The 16,448-nt window shown below is 37.0% G+C and overlaps 1 protein-coding gene across 1 annotated transcript; it reads right to left on the bottom strand.

The window, feature by feature from the left end:
- Positions 1-15,998: 15,998 nt before the first annotated feature.
- Positions 15,999-16,379, bottom strand: LOC114277305 (uncharacterized). Its single transcript, XM_028219207.2, has one exon. It carries the CDS (start codon positions 16,377-16,379, stop codon positions 15,999-16,001), a length of 381 nt encoding a protein of 126 aa, XP_028075008.1.
- Between the last annotated feature and the right edge of the window lie 69 nt (positions 16,380-16,448).

Below are 16,448 nucleotides of genomic sequence, written 5' to 3'. Positions count from 1 at the left end.
TATGCATCCTATCTTAACTAATAGTCAAGTTTAAAATAATTAGTCCGTACTTTAATTATTTAACCAAACATCGGATTAATAATTTTATTGAACTATTAATCCAATCCCAAGCTCATATCCACCCAAACAAACATGGCCTAAGGGTATATTTTAAAAAAATACAAGTCAATGAAAATATCTAAAATTTTAATTATTAATATTTACAATATAATAAATTTGTGAAAAATTTATCCAGAAAGTTCCACTCCTAGATCCTAATATTTTTAATTCAAAGCTGAAAAGGTTAGGCCTCAGACCAAACTCTTAATTAATTGAGCGGTACCCACCAAACATTAAAAATTCTTTACAAATCTTGGATAAGAATTATTTTTTCACAAAAGGTGGCTTGACTTTCTTTTAAAACTTCACTAAGTCTTCGTTTGGCTTAGAAATTTTTGAAGTCATAAAAAAATAAAATAAATTAAAAAATTAATAACATAAAATAATACATTTAAATTATAATTATTTTTTTTTTCTTTCATAAAAATTAAAAAAGTCAAGGGTAAATTACACTAAACAGTCTTTATAGTTTGAGACTCGTATCAGTTTGGTTTCTAACTTTTCAATTGTGACACATTTTAATCCTAAATTTTGAATCTTATTCAAAATAAAGATAATTGAAGATACCATTGCTTAATTTATAGGGTAAAATTGTAAATTTGATAAAATATAAACTAATTTGACAAAAATAAATGTCAAAAAAATATTTTTAAATTTTCAAAAATTATTTCTACCAACCAAAGATAAAATTATGTAAAATTGATAAATCTTTTAGACATTTATTTATTTTTTCTTTTTTGAAATTAATTTTTATTATGTGTTTAGATGATGATCATGTAATGAGTGGTTGTTATGATTTTAATGTGTAATCAATATATTTAATATATAAAATATTTTTACTTTTAAATTTTGTGATTTAATGGATTGATTTAATAATGATATTAAAGTTGTCGTCGTATTTGACTTTTAGAAAAATAAAAACTAATTTAATGAAAATAAAAACAAACACTCATTACATGATTATCATTCAAACACATAATAAAAATTAATTTTGAAAAAAAATAAATAAATAAATTTCTAAGAGATTAATCAATTTTACATAATTTTATCTTTAGTGAGTAGAAATAATTTTTAAAAAATTAAAAATATTTTTTTGACATTTATTTTTGTCAAATTGGTTTATATTTTATCAAATTGACGATTTTGCCCTTAAAATTAAGCAATGGTATTTTCAATTGTCCTTATTTGGAACAATATTCAAAATTTAAAGTCAAACGTGTCATAATTAAAAAGTTAGGGACCAAAGTGACACAAGCCCCAAACTATAGGAACTATTAGTATAATTCGCCTAAAAGCCAAAAAATCCAATCTAAACGAGGCTTTTTAGCCTATTTACCCTAGGGTTGAGCAAGAAATCCGTAAAATTCGTAATCCGATCCAGTCCAGTCCAATCCGATAGGTTTGGATTGATTTTTTGAATCCGTGGTTCAGTTCCAGGTTGAAGAATTAAAAATCCGTAGTCCACGGATTAGTTCCGGATTGAACCTCACGGTTCCGAATTGGAACGATCCGAACCGTATACAAGTAGTCTATATTTTTATTATATATCTTCCCCCATAATATCTTCTCTTATTTTATATAAAATCTAAACTCAAATTTAAACATCGTATAATATCTTCTTTTATTACTTTTGTTTGTTAGTTTTTAGTTTTAATTTTTAATGGTCTAAATACTTATGGTGAAACCAGTTTTTTTATGATTGTTTAAATTCTAGAACATTATGTCGCTATTATAGAAAAACATGTTGTTATTGTAGAAGTAATATAGCACTATGTTTATATTTTTATAAAATTAAAGTGTTATATATATATATATATATTTGTTATTTAATTATGTGAATCTGTGGTCTTAAATTGATCCAATCCATGTTTAAATGGTTTGGTTCGGATTGAATCCAAGATTTAAACGGATTGGATTGGTTCTGATTTTTCAGGAACCGTAGATAATGGATTGGTCCTGGTTTATCTCAATCCGGTCCAATCCGGACCATGCTCACCCCTACTTATCCTTCAGGATTAGTCATGGCTTCCTTTAAAATCAAAGGGTTGGGGATACCTGTGTTATCCAAAAAAAAAAAAAGGAGACTTTTTAGCCCCAAGTTAAAAAAGTCAAAAAACTAAAAAGTAAACTCACCTCTCAAACGAAGTCTAAAACTTAGGATAAGTTACGCTTTATCTCTTTTATATTTGATAATTTTTTTATTTTAATTTTTAAAGTTTTTTTTTTTATTTTTTATTTTGACTCTTCATATTTCAAATTTTTCTTAATTTACTTCTAAAGTAAACTTTTGTTTAAAATAGACAGAGAATATCATATTAACTGCCACATAATATAAAAAAAAATTATTATATTGGAATTTAGATTTGTGTACAAGGTGTAAATTATATATAATAAAATAATTTTATATCACGTGGCTATCAATATGTCATTTTCTGTCTACTTTTGGACACAAGTTAACTTTTGTAGCAAATTGAGAAAAACTTGAAACATGAAAGACCAAAGTGAGAAAAAATAAATTTGAAATGCCAAATATAAAAGGAGCAAAGTGTAATTTACCTAAAATAATATGCATGTATGCAAAATTAAAAACTTCACTCATTTAGATGTCGTTTGGTAACACTTACGTTTTTAGTTTTCTATTTATATTTACAAAAAATTTAAAAACTCAAATAAAAACTTGTTTGGTAAAATTTTTGATTTATAAATCAGTGGTCTCAGTTTATAAATTTGGCCAAAAAATGAAAACACAAAAATGTGTTTCCGTTTTGAGTTTTGAGTTTTTTTTTTTTACCACCCAACACTAGCCGCCACCCGCCACCATTTTGCACCACCGTTTTCCGCAACCACCACCCACCCCCCACCACCCACCTGCCACCACCACTCACCAGCCACCTACTCGCCACCACTACCCACCTCTTGTGGCCGCCGCCACCACCACCCACCTGCCATCCACTTGCCACCACCCGCCACAACTATCCACCGCCCGCCACCACCGCCCGCCACCTACTTGCCACCACCACTCACCACCCACCTGCCACCACCATCCATCACCTGTCACCGCCAGCCACCCACCACCACCAGTCACCTGTCACCCACCTGCCACCACCATCCACTACCTACCACTACCAGCCACCCACCACCACCACCACCACCAGCCACCCACCACCACCACCAGCCACCCACCTACCACTACCACCACCACCACCGCCACCATCACCCACCATCCACCCGCCACCCACCTGCCACCACCACCCACTCGCTACCACCTACCACCCGCCACCGTCACCCACCTACCCACTACCACCACCACCACCTACCCGCTACCACCGACCAACACCGCCATCCGCCACCTACCTGCCACCACCACCCACCACCCGCCATCGTCACCCATCCACCCACCATCACCACCCACTCACCACCACCCACCACCACCCGCCATTTGCTACCCACCTAGCACCCACCACCCGCCACTTGCCACCATCACCACCTACTCGTTACCACTCACCACCCGCCACCGTTACCCACACACCCACCACTACCACCCACCACCTGTTACCACCACCCCCACCACCCGCCACCCGCCACCGTCACCCACCCACCACCACCACCACCACCACCACCACCGCCACCACCCCCCACTACTAGCTACACACCACCCACCGTCACCACTTTCCACCACCGTCTTCTGCCGCTACTTGCCACCACTTGCCATTTCTCACTCTTTTTATATTTTTAAATTTTTTAAAAATTTTGTCAATTACCAAACGCGCTTGTAGTTTACGTTTTTCTAAAAATAAATAAAAATCAATTTATAAAATTTTTGTAAATATAAACTAAAAATGTAAATGTTACCAAACACACCCTTAACAACTTAACTTTTTGGCTTAATTTTTTTTAAAAAAATGTAAATGAATTATGTCTAACAATTTATGTATCTTAAGATTTTTACGTGATCCAATGAGTTTAATTCTCTTGAAAAGATTACACTATGCAATTTGGGTTCATTTTTTTGACTTATAGCAACTGCCCAAATAACCAAGGAGAGAGTACTTAGGTACTAATTTACTGAAGTGATTGAGATTTTAAGTTCAAGTCTATAGAGATACATTAATCTGCGTTATAATTTAACTACTGACATATTAATTATAATCTTATGCTAAAGTAAAAAATGAAAACAAAAAGTTGGGTTTTTTTTTTTTTTTTTTTTTGTGGCTAAAGATTGTAAGAGGTTAGTTTCTTAGGAAAATTAGATTGCAACTGCTTATGAGAGTTTGTTGAGCTTGGCCATTTATGAGAGTTTATTTTACCACCATTATTGTAACTCTTTGGAGCATCATTTTATTTACTTTAATGAAATCGTTCTCTGTATGATTGTCCATGGACATAAGCCAACATCAAACCACATAAATTTTGGTATCATTTGATTGTTTCTCTCTTGAATTTGCATATATTTTGTGTGGGTGATTTTCTAACCACACTGCCAACTTAGTACTCAACTGGAGAACACCGGCAGAATAGGTTAAGCTCGAACGACCTGCAACAGAAAGAAGAGTTTCCGGCGGTGGCTCGTCCACCCGGGGGTACTCCGACGATCAAGTCAGTACTCAATATCTCTCAAAGAAATTCAATAATGTTTAACTCACTAGACAGAATATCAAAATCATAAAAGACATACCTTAGACCCATGAGGGTGCCTCTCTTTTATAGCCAACATAATCCTAGTCCCAATAGGAGCCTAGCTCTAATGGACTTAGGATTACTGCTAATCTTGGACTCCCAGTTGAATTAGGATAAACTCTCTAAGAGTCTCATCTTTTTCCAAACTGTAGTATTCTCCCATTCTAGGACTCTTGTCCCTTATCCGTTTTATCTCGAATTCCGACAATTTCGCAGATAAGCTCGGCTCAGCCGAGATCATCTCGGCATCATGACCATGACACGTGGCACCTCGACTGGCACTCCGGTGACACCTCGGCCATGTGTCGCCATTCAAAAAATACGTCCCCACAACTGCCCCCTAGGTTCTATTATCTCGGCATCCTGAGGTGATAGAACCTATATCATTCCTTCCTTTAATCATAACCCCGGTTTAACTTCAGCTTGTAAGCTTTTCTCAAGTTTCAACAAGTGTTAAACATAATTTCGGTTTAACTTCAACTTGTAAACTTTTCTCAAGTTTCAACAAGTGTTAAACAATAATTTCGGTTTAACTTCAACTTGTAAACTGTCCACAAATTTCAACAAGTGTTAAACAATGATTTCGGTTTAACTTCAACTTGTAAATTGTCCACAAATTTCAACAAGTGTTAAACAATGATCTCAGTTTAACTTCAACTTGTAAATTGTCCACACATTTCAACAAGTGTTAAATAATGATTTCGATTTAACTTCAACTTGTAAATTGTCCACAAATTTCAACAAGTGTTAAACATAATCTCGGCAAGCTCTTCTCTTCTCGGACTTAATCATCTTAGGCCGAGATCTTGTCTTCTGGGATCTGGGATCCAAGATCTGGAATCCGAGATTGGCTTACTTGGGCTGAGCTCTTGTCTTCTCATATCTAGTGTTATCTCGGCTTCGCTACGGCGAACCATTTCTCTTCTCTGGTTTGGACGCCTTTGTCCCCGGCGTGTCCTCCTCGGCTCTGGCATACTTTTCTATCCTGGCCATCAGCTCCTCCATGCTTTTCGGCAATGTTTTTGCCAGTGATTTTCGAAGCAGACAGTCATCCTTCAAGCCGCTTTTAAACGACACGATCGCCACCTTTTGGTTGCATCCTGGTATTCGGTTAAATACCTCATAATACCTTTTGGTATAGGCCCTAAGGTTTTCATCCTCGCCAATCTTCAGGGCCATTAGGACGTCCACCCTCAATGGTTGTAGCTTGTTTATCACGAACCTGGCCACAAACATCTTGGCTAGGCCTTCCCAGGTTTTCACAGTTCCTTTCAGCAACTTGTGAAACCAATCCGATGCAATTTCTTCGAAGGACGAGGGGAACACCTTGCAAAGCAATGGCTCGTTCCCGGTGTACAACGCCATCGAGTTCAGGTACAAGCTGACGTGACAGTTCGGGTGCGACTTACTGTCGTATATCTGGAACCTCGGCATACTAAACCTTTCCGGGGCCTTAAATTTGTCCAATTCTACCGAGAACGGTGTCTTCGGCTTGACAAGAGAGGTCACCTCGACATCTTGTCGCTTTCTCTGGAGGTAATCCCTTAAATCCTCCTTGGTTCGTCCAGGAGCTCGGCTATCTCCAGATTTCAGCCTCTTTGGTGCACTACTTCATGTGCCATTGCGAGTCCTTTTGGACCTCCCTCCATTGGTCGCGTCGAAACAGAGGTCCTTCCCTTGAACATGCCGATGTTCTTTGGAGTCAACTTCCTTGGTGCGATATGTCCTCTGTGAATCTCCCCTTCTTGATTCTCCTCGTCCGACCTCCCTTGAAGGCCGGTGAGAATGTTCCTTGGTCCTATCGTGCTGAGGAGTCGTAGGAGTTGTCTTCTACCCCCCTGCCTGGGCATCTTTCTTGGCTGCTAGAATCGGCATATCTTGTGATGGGAACGGTGGCTGGAGGCCGTCCTCGTTATAATACTTGCTTCGGTCTGATTTCTTCGGCACGTCGCCCTCTTGGCCGACGTCCTCTTCTCCGTGATTCTTATCACGAGTCTCTTCGTTGCAGTTGTCTTCTTCGACCTCAAGGTCAATATGTTTCCCACTCTCAGTAGGGGTGTCGTTCCCAATCTTCTCTTTCTGTCCGTCGTTGGCCATCTATTCTCCTTTCTTTCCCACAGACAGCGCCAAATTGTGTGGGTGATTTTCTGACTATACTGCCAACTTAGTACTCAACTAGAGAACACCGGCAGAATAGGTTAAGCCCAAACGACCTGCAACAGAAAAAAGAGTTTCCGGCGGTGGTTAGTCCACCCGGGGGTATTCCGACGATCAAGTCAGTACTCAATATCTCTCAAAGATAATCAATAATGCTTAACTCACTAAACAGAATATCAAAATCATAAAAGACATACCTTAGACCCATGAGGGTGGCTCTCTTTTATAGCCAACATAATCCTAGTCCCAATAGAAGCCTAGCTCTAATGGACTTAGAATTACTGCTAATCTTGAACTCCCAATTGAATTAGGATAAACTCTCTAAGAGTCTCATCTTTTTCCAAACTGTAGTCTTCTCCCATTCTAGGACTCTTGTCCCTTATCCGTTTCATCTCGGATTCCGACATTTTCGCAGATAAGCTCGGCTTAGCTGAGATCATCTCGGCATCATGACCATGACACGTGGCACCTTGGCTGGCACTCCGGTGACACCTCGGCCACGTGTCGTCATTCAAAAAATATGCCCCACATATTTGTATGATTCTTTTATTCCATACTCAAAGTTATCGACTATTTTGGTGTAATTGAATAATCCACACAACACAATCTTGTCAAAACAATTGACCAAGCTTTCTAGTTTAAACTACTCTCTGCTGCATGCATTGCAAAGAAATACATCTGCTTAATCATCCATATCATTAATTATATAAGCAAGCTACCTCATAAGAACCAAAATAATATGAAATTAGACTTACAGTAAACTGTTCTTTCAGAAATCAAGTCACTCATTCATATTTTGCAACTTTGGAACAAATCAAGTCAACATAGTAAATCACAAAACTCAAATGCCCCACGAAAATGAATGCAACTTCCCAAAATTCAAGTTCCTATTTTCATGCACTCCCACATCCAACCTTCATACCACTTCCAATGAAAGCCAATAGTGAAACATTCCAAAAATATCAAATGAAAACCAATACTGATATATTCCAAAAATGTTAAGCTGGCTTCAAACCAATTAAAATGTGGAACACGGCATGCATGTCAGGAATTTTGAATCAAATCTTATCCGGAGTCATTTTATCAACGTAGGTGGTCATATCATAGGTCACCATTTTATTAGGCGGATTGTAGTATCCGAACTTGACCAAGAAACCGGATGGTGTATGGCAACTAGGCGATTTTAGCCACCACAGTCATTCTGCTATCCTTGCTTAAAAGTTGAAACTAATTAAAAAAATGTTCAATTTGCTTCCATAAGCATGTATGTGAACATGTGTTGATAATGGGGCAAGACAGATGGTAATGGCGGGCCGGCTGCAGCAGCAACAAGGGCAACAATGGAACAGATATGTTAATATTAGGTGGTGGCATTGATAGAGACAGCGATGGTGTGGTATAATGTCCCTAGGAAAACAATAAACCTATTTTTTTTTAAGCATAGGGCTGTAAATGAAGTGAGCTGTTCATGAACAAGCTCGGCTCCGCTCGGCTCGGTTTGTTTAATAAACGAGCTAAGCTCAAGCTCTAATATTAAGCTCGTTTAGTAAACAAGTCGAGTTCAAGTTCGAGTTCGAATTCGCATAAACTCGGCTCGCCATTCTCGGCTCGTTTATCTTTATTTAAATTATATAATAAATAGTAATTTATATATTAAATAATATAAATAATATTTTTTATTTAAATATTTCTATTTAAATAATATAAATAATATTAAAAAAAAATTATCGAATCGAATTGAGCCAAGTTCGAGTTTCATTAATATTAACGAGTTGAGCCAAGTTCGAGTTTCATTAATATTAACGAGTTGAGCCAAACTCGAGCTCAATTTCTTATCGAGTAAATGAGCCAAGCTCAGCTCGACTCAATTCATTTGCAACCCTAATCCAATTTGGTACCAGACATACCTATCCAGTTTCTTGGTCAAGTTTGGCATTTCAACGATTACTAATCCAGCAGCTTAAATATCCTTTTATGAAGTGAGTACTGAAGAGTGGTTGCTCGGTGACCAAATCAGAGCGGTTTTTACAGCTTTCTCTTCTCTCTAGAACTCTCCAACCCATATAAACGAAAAAAAATTGAAAAAAATAAAACTACTTGCAACATTTGAGATGATTTTTTTTTTATTTTTTTTAAACAGATTTGTGATGATGATTGCCATATCATGTTAGATAATGTCTCAATGGGACCACATAATTAAATGTGGTGTTATCATTTATAAGAAGCCTACAATTTAAGTGATTCAATTTAGTTAATAGGCTTAAGGGTATATGTGTTATGGACCTAATATGTAGATACTAGTTGTATAATTTCTATTTCTATGAGGGGCAGAAATAGAAATTAAAACATATTGGTTAATTTATTGGTTTTCATTACCTTTCAGTTATGAAAAACCAATTACAACCTTTAAAAGGTTATGGTCCCTATTCCTTCCTAAGGTGGAAAGATAAGAACACTGTTTTGTTTTTCTAAATCCTCTCAAGGAGAAACATAAGGCACCAAAGGGGAAAGGATTAGAAGGCAATAACATAGTCAATATTAAGGTTTTATTGACAATCAGACGCTTCCGTTTAACCGTTCATCGATGGATTCGGGTATGTCATTTTGTCTTGATTTCTTGATGATATACATGGTAGATGATACGAAACATGAAGTTTTATGTTCTGAAATTTATGTTTACAAGTGGTATCAGAGCGGTTATATCATGTGTATTATCAGAATAGATATGCTTTTATTTATCCTATTTAGTTTCTTGGAATCAGATTCTGTTTTTTGTATTTCTGTTTTTCCCTCTGCTGCAAATTCTGTTTTGTTTTCTGGAAATGGAACATAATTCGGATGGGCGATTCATTTATCAAATGGTGAACATCATGTATTTATATATATATATGTATATAATTGGGATTGCTGCAGATTATATAACATATACGGGGTAACAAATTTAGAAATCTTTAAATTTAATGTAATTTCATACAACGTCTACGGAAATTTAATTTTCTAATGTTCTAAATATAAGTCAATTCAAACAAGATGTCACAAAAGTGATCTCTCTTGTCTAGATTGTTTTATATGGAATGTTTTGAAATTCATGTCTGTGTATCTCATGCGGGTATTTATCGGTCCAAAGACATGATTAAGACTTGGCAGAATTACACACACATTTTGTGGTGATAAACATGTGCCAATTGTCAAGGAAACCTAATGTGAATAATAAATCCATCAAAAGATAGATTTGTTATTTGACATAACTTATTGTCAATGTTTGATCATTACAACAAGAATACCACTTACAGTTAATATCACTACCCAAAGGCTTGGTATTAATGTTGTGCTAGGTATCTTGAGATGTTGTCATTAAATTAATTTATTTAGAGATTATCTGTTTGGTAACTTAATGTGAGTATAATTGTTTATTCCTTTTATTTTCTTTTCGATTCAGCTTTAATGTCGACTACTTCAATCTCTGCCAACATGAACAATGTTCCAATGTTAAATGGAACAAACTTTAAGGACTGGAAAGAGAACATATTGATTGTTCTCGGCTGCATAGACATAGACTTGGCATTAAGGATGCTAAAACCGAATGCTCTCACTACACAAAGTACTCCTGAGGAAACTGTGTACTTTGAAAAGTGGGATCGTTCTAACAGGCTAAGTCTTATGATCATGAAGCGTGGGATTCCAGAAGTTTTTCGGGGTGCAATAACAGAGGATGTTACCGTTGCCGGTGAATTTCTTTTAGAAATTCAAAAGCGTTTTGCTAAAAATGATAAGGTTGAAACAAGCACGCTTTTAGCAAGCTTGATTTCAATAAAGTATAAAGGCAAGGGTAATGTTCGCGAGTACATCATGGAAATGTCTCATCTTGCTTCAAAACTTAAGGCACTAAAGCTTGACCTATCTGATGATTTGCTCGTGCATTTAGTTCTCATCTCTCTTCCTGCACAATGTAACCAATTTAAGGTCAGTTATAACTGCCAGAAGGAGAAATTGACTCTCAATGAGCTCATTTCATTTTGGGTGCAAGAGGAAGAGAGATTGAAGCAAGAAAGGACTGAAAGTGCTCATCTAGTAAGCACCTCCAAGCATACGGGCAAAAGAACGCATAAGGGAAAGGAAGTTGCTATTCCTCAGGGTCCGGAACCAAAGAAACAGAAAACGCAGGATGGTTGTTTCTTTTGTGGCAAGCCCGGACACAGAAAGAAGGATTGTGCCAAATACGTCGCCTGGCGTATAAAGAAAGGTCCATTTCATGTTTTGGTCTGTTCTGAAATAAATTTAGCTTCAGTACCAAGAAACACTTGGTGGGTAGATTCTGGTGCTACTACTCACATATATGTTTCTATGCAGGGTTGCCTGAACTACCGAAAGCCAACTGATGCTGAAAGATACATCTTTGTGGGTGATGGCAAGTCAATAGAAGTGCAGGCAATAGCGCACTTTAGATTATTACTGAAAACTGGTTATTATTTGGATTTATTAGACACTTTTGTTGTACCGTCCTTTAGACAGAATTTAATTTCTGTTTCTGTATTGGACAAATTGGGATATTATTGTTCTTTTGGAAATATGAAGTTTAGTATGTCTATTAATTCCAATGTTATTGGTACTGGTTTACTTAATGTGTTTGATAATCTATATTTGCTCGAAACTATTGCATCTTATAATGCAACCTTGCACGTGGAATCACGAGGTACAAAGCGTAAATTAACTAAGGAAAATTCAGCCTCATTATGGCACAAACGTCTAGGTCACATCTCTAAATCTAGAGTTGAGCGCCTTGTGTCTGATGGAATTTTGGACTCTCTTGATTTTTCAGATTTTGATATCTGCGTTGAGTGTATCAAGGGAAAACAGACCAAAATAAAGAAATATGGTGCCCATAGGACTACAGATGTCTTAGAACTAATTCATACGGACATTTGTGGCCCATTCCCTATGGCGTCTTGGAATGGTCAACAATATTTTATCACATTCATAGACGATTATTCCAGATATGGGTATCTATTTCTTATCCATGAGAAATCACAGTCTTTGGACGTATTCAAAAGATTTAAGGCCAAAGTTGAGTTACAACTCAACAAACGGATTAAAAGTGTCAGGTCTGACCGTGGTGGTGAATACTATGGCAGATATGATGGATCAGGTGAACAACGTCCAGGACCGTTTGCAAAATACCTGGAGGAATGTGGAATCGTCCCACAATACACCATGCTAGGATCACCTAGCATGAATGGTGTATCTGAGAGACGAAACCGGACTCTAAAGGATATGGTAAGAAGTATGATCAGTCATTCTACTTTACCAGAGTCCCTCTGGGGTGAGGCTCTAAAGATAGCAACTTATATCTTAAATCGGGTGCCAACTAAAACAGCTGCAAAAACACCTTATGAGCTTTGGGTTGGGCGAAAGCCTAGTCTGAAACATTTGCATGTGTGGGGGTGTCCTGCTGAGGCAAGGCCTTATAAACCTCATGAACGAAAATTGGACTCTAAAACCATTAGCAGCTACTTTATTGGCTATGCCGAACGATCACGGGGTTACAAGTTTTATGATCCCACAAATAGGTTAATATTTGAGACGGGAATTGCAACATTTTTTGAGGATGTTGAGTTTGGGGGGAGAAATCCAGTTAGAGACATTGTCTTTGAGGAGGAAGCAGGAGTAATCCCACTTCCTACTACTACTTTTGACCAATCACAGGTTCCTATACCTGTCATTGCTCAATAAGTAATTTCGAATCCTCAACCAGACAATGTTGTTCAAGATAATATAGTTCAAACCCCCATTCAAGATGAGGTAATTGTTCTTGAGGAACAAACTCTACAACCTCAACCTCAAGAATCTGTGCCATTAAGGCGATCCACCAGAGAAAGAAGATTTGCATTTCCAGATGATTATATTGTATATCTCCAGGAACATGAGGTAGAAAATGGAATGTCGAAAGATGATCCAATCAACTTTCGTCAAGCCATGGAAAGTTCCAACTCTCATAAGTGGATAGAAGCCATGAATGAAGAATATAAGTCTATGCAAGACAATAAAGTTTGGGAACTTGTCTCATTACCAGTTGGTGCGAAGCCCGTAGGTTGTAAATGGATATTTAAAACCAAAAGGGATTCAAATGGTAATGTGGAGAGGTATAAGTCACGTCTTGTAGCCAAAGGCTTTACTCAAAAAGAAGGAATTGACTTTAAAGAAACTTTCTCTCCAGTTTCTTCGAAAGATTCTTTTAGGACAATTATGGCGCTTGTTGCATATTTTGATCTTGAGTTGCATCAGATGGATGTCAAAACAGCTTTTCTTAATGGTGACATTAAAGAAACAATTTATATGGTGCAGCCAGAAAACTTTGTGTCAGGAGACCCAAAGAATATGGTTTGCAAATTGACTAAATCCATCTATGGACTCAAACAAGCTTCTCGTCAGTGGTACTTCAAATTTCATCAAGTTCTCACTTCGTATGGTTTTGAAACTAACGTTGTTGATGAATGTGTGTATCACAAGTTCAATGGGAGTAAACACATATTTTTGGTTTTATATGTTGACGACATATTGCTTGCCACAAACGATATAAACTTATTGCATGACACCAAGAGATTTCTATCTAATAATTTTGAAATGAAAGATCTTGGTGATGCTTCCTTTGTATTAGGAATCGAAATACTCCGAGATCGTTCTCGGGGTATTCTGGGATTATCACAAAGGAGCTATATCGAAAAAAATACTCATTAGATTTGGCATGCAAAATTGTAAATCAGGTGAAACCCCGGTTGCTAAGGGAGACAAGTTTAGTCTCAGCCAATGCCCGAAGAACAGTCTTGAAATTCAAGAAATGCAGAAGATTCCTTATGCCTCAGCTGTAGGGAGTCTAATGTATGCTCAAGTATGTACGCGTCCGGATATTGCGTTTATAGTTGGCATGTTAGGCAGATATTTAAGTAATCCTGGCATGGATCATTGGAAAGCAGTCAAGCGTGTTATGCGATATTTACAGAGAACAAAGGAATATATGCTCACATATAGGAGATCGGATAAGTTAGAGGTCATTGAATATTCCGACTCCGATTTTGCTGGATGCCAAGACAGTAGGAAATCCACATCAGGCTATATTTATCTGTTAGCTGGCGGAGCAATTTCTTGGAGGTCTGCAAAAGCAGACGCTCATAGCTTCATCCACCATGGCTGCAGAGTTTGTAGCATATTATGAGGCATCAAACCAAGGGATATGGCTGCGGAATTTTGTCACTGGGTTGCGTATTTTGGAAGGCACTGAAAGACCACTTAAGATATATTGTGACAATAAGTCTGCAGTTTTATATTCCAATAACAACAGGAGCTCGACAAAATCAAAGCATATTGATATCAAGTTCCTAGTTGTAAAAGAAAGAGTGCAGAGTGGACAGATTTCCATAGAGCACATTGGGACAAACTCCATGATAGCGGATCCACTTACGAAGAAACTACCACCTAAGGTCTTTCATGGGCACACTGCTCATATGGGTGTTGTTCTATTTGAGAACATTCTGGTTTAGTGGGAGTTTGTATTTATATTACTGCTTTATGTCAGCCTTGAGTTTTATCTATGTAATTAGATTAATTTCTGCAGAAATGAAGTATTTAGTTTATTACGCTCTGTTACATATTGTGAAGTATTGATCTCAATAAAGTTAAGTAGGACCAGTTGGACATAGGCATATATGGATCACATCACATGTAATTTCCATGCTACGCATCCATGATTGATCTATGTCATTTAGCTATATTTGTATACGTGACCATTGGTGGGTCGAGTTACGATTGATGTAACGAAAACCGCTTTGATCCTATATTAATATAGTTAATGGACAAGATTGTTTGGATACCCTCAAGTTATGATAACAAATTTCTGAGCTCACTAAAGTTAAGCACATTTTTCAAGATACATATGTGGTCCAGTGGGAGATTGTTAGATAATGTCTCAATGGGACCACATAATTAAATGTGGTGTTATCATTTATAAGAAGCCTACAATTTAAGTGATTCAATTTAGTTAATAGGCTTAAGGGTATATGTGTTATGGACCTAATATGTAGATACTAGTTGTATAATTTCTATTTCTATGAGGGGCAGAAATAGAAATTAAAACATATTGGTTAAAGTTGGTTTTCATTACCTTTCAGTTTTAAAATCAATAATGGTTAATTTATTGGTTTTCATTACCTTTCAGTTTAAAACCAATAATGGTTAATTTATTAGTTTTCATTGCCTTTCAGTTTTAAACCAATAATGGTTAATTTATTGGTTTTCATTACCTTTCAGTTATGAAAAACCAATTACAACCTTTAAAAGGTTATGGTCCCTATTCATTCCTAAGGTGAAAAGATAAGAACACTGTTTTGTTTTTCTAAATCCTCTCAAGGAGAAACATAAGGCACCAAAGGGGAAAGGATTAGAAGGCAATAACATAGTCAATATTAAGGTTTTATTGACAATCAGACGCTTCCGTTTAACCGTTCATCGATGGATTCAGGTATTTCATTTTGTCTTGATTTCTTGATGATATACATGGTAGATGATCCGAAACATGAAGTTTTATGTTCTGAAATTTATGTTTACATATCAAACAAAGGCTCATTCACCAATGATAATCTGTCATTAAAACACTATGAAGCATATCAATTTGCATAAAATACCAAAATAAATCCTCATTAAAATTGCAAGTTTTGCAGGAAAAGGAAGCAATCATAACATCGAGCACAACCAGGGGACAAAACAAAAGCACCATTGAATTCAATTCAACCACATAAATTTTATTTAAAAGTACATCGAAAATTCGTATCTATCACAACAACATATGAAGCACAACAGATGAAAAGAAACCCCACAAAATCAAAAACCCAGTAATGCTAGATATTTTCATGAAAGATTTTTCAATAATTAGATTATATATACAAGAAAAACACCACATACACTAATCAAAGGATAAAAAATCTTCTTGAAGTATTTCATGGTATTTTTTTTTCATGATGCTTAGGATTATTCTTAACTCTTCCCTCCCAATCGAAAAACCCATTACAATTTGATCAAGTCTCAGAAGAAATCCGAAGAGCTTTAGTCTTGAATCGATACCTGGGAGCCCTAGGGATGGCTTGACTAGGGCCAAGGTGAAACTGGCCTGAGCTGTTGGTGAGAGGAGGACCATCATCGTAGACGTGACCGAGGAGAGAGCCACAGCAATTGCAGTTGATCTTGGTCCTCTTGCGCTGAATTCCCCAGTAATTGAGGGTCTCGAAGAAGGGTTTGAGCTTGTCCTCTGTGAGGAAGGTGAATTTGGTGGTGTCGATGAGAGAGAAAGAGAGAGTGCCTTTGTTGCCGGCCTCGAAGTAGAAGTCTGGAGGGAAGAGGTGGATGGTGTGAAGGTTGAGGTTGGATCCGCAGCCCGTGCAACTGTAGATTGACGCCATTGTTGATGTTTGGCTGGTGAGAAAATTGATCGCAATGGGGAAGAAGGGCAGTGGAAAACGAAGTTTTGA

The sequence above is a fragment of the Camellia sinensis genome, chromosome 4 (genome assembly GCF_055761805.1).
Source record: "Camellia sinensis isolate YWXY chromosome 4, ASM5576180v1, whole genome shotgun sequence".
Taxonomy (NCBI): domain Eukaryota; kingdom Viridiplantae; phylum Streptophyta; class Magnoliopsida; order Ericales; family Theaceae; genus Camellia; species Camellia sinensis.
The sequence above is the reverse complement of the archived record's forward strand: the minus strand, read 5'-3'. Positions and strand labels throughout refer to the sequence as shown.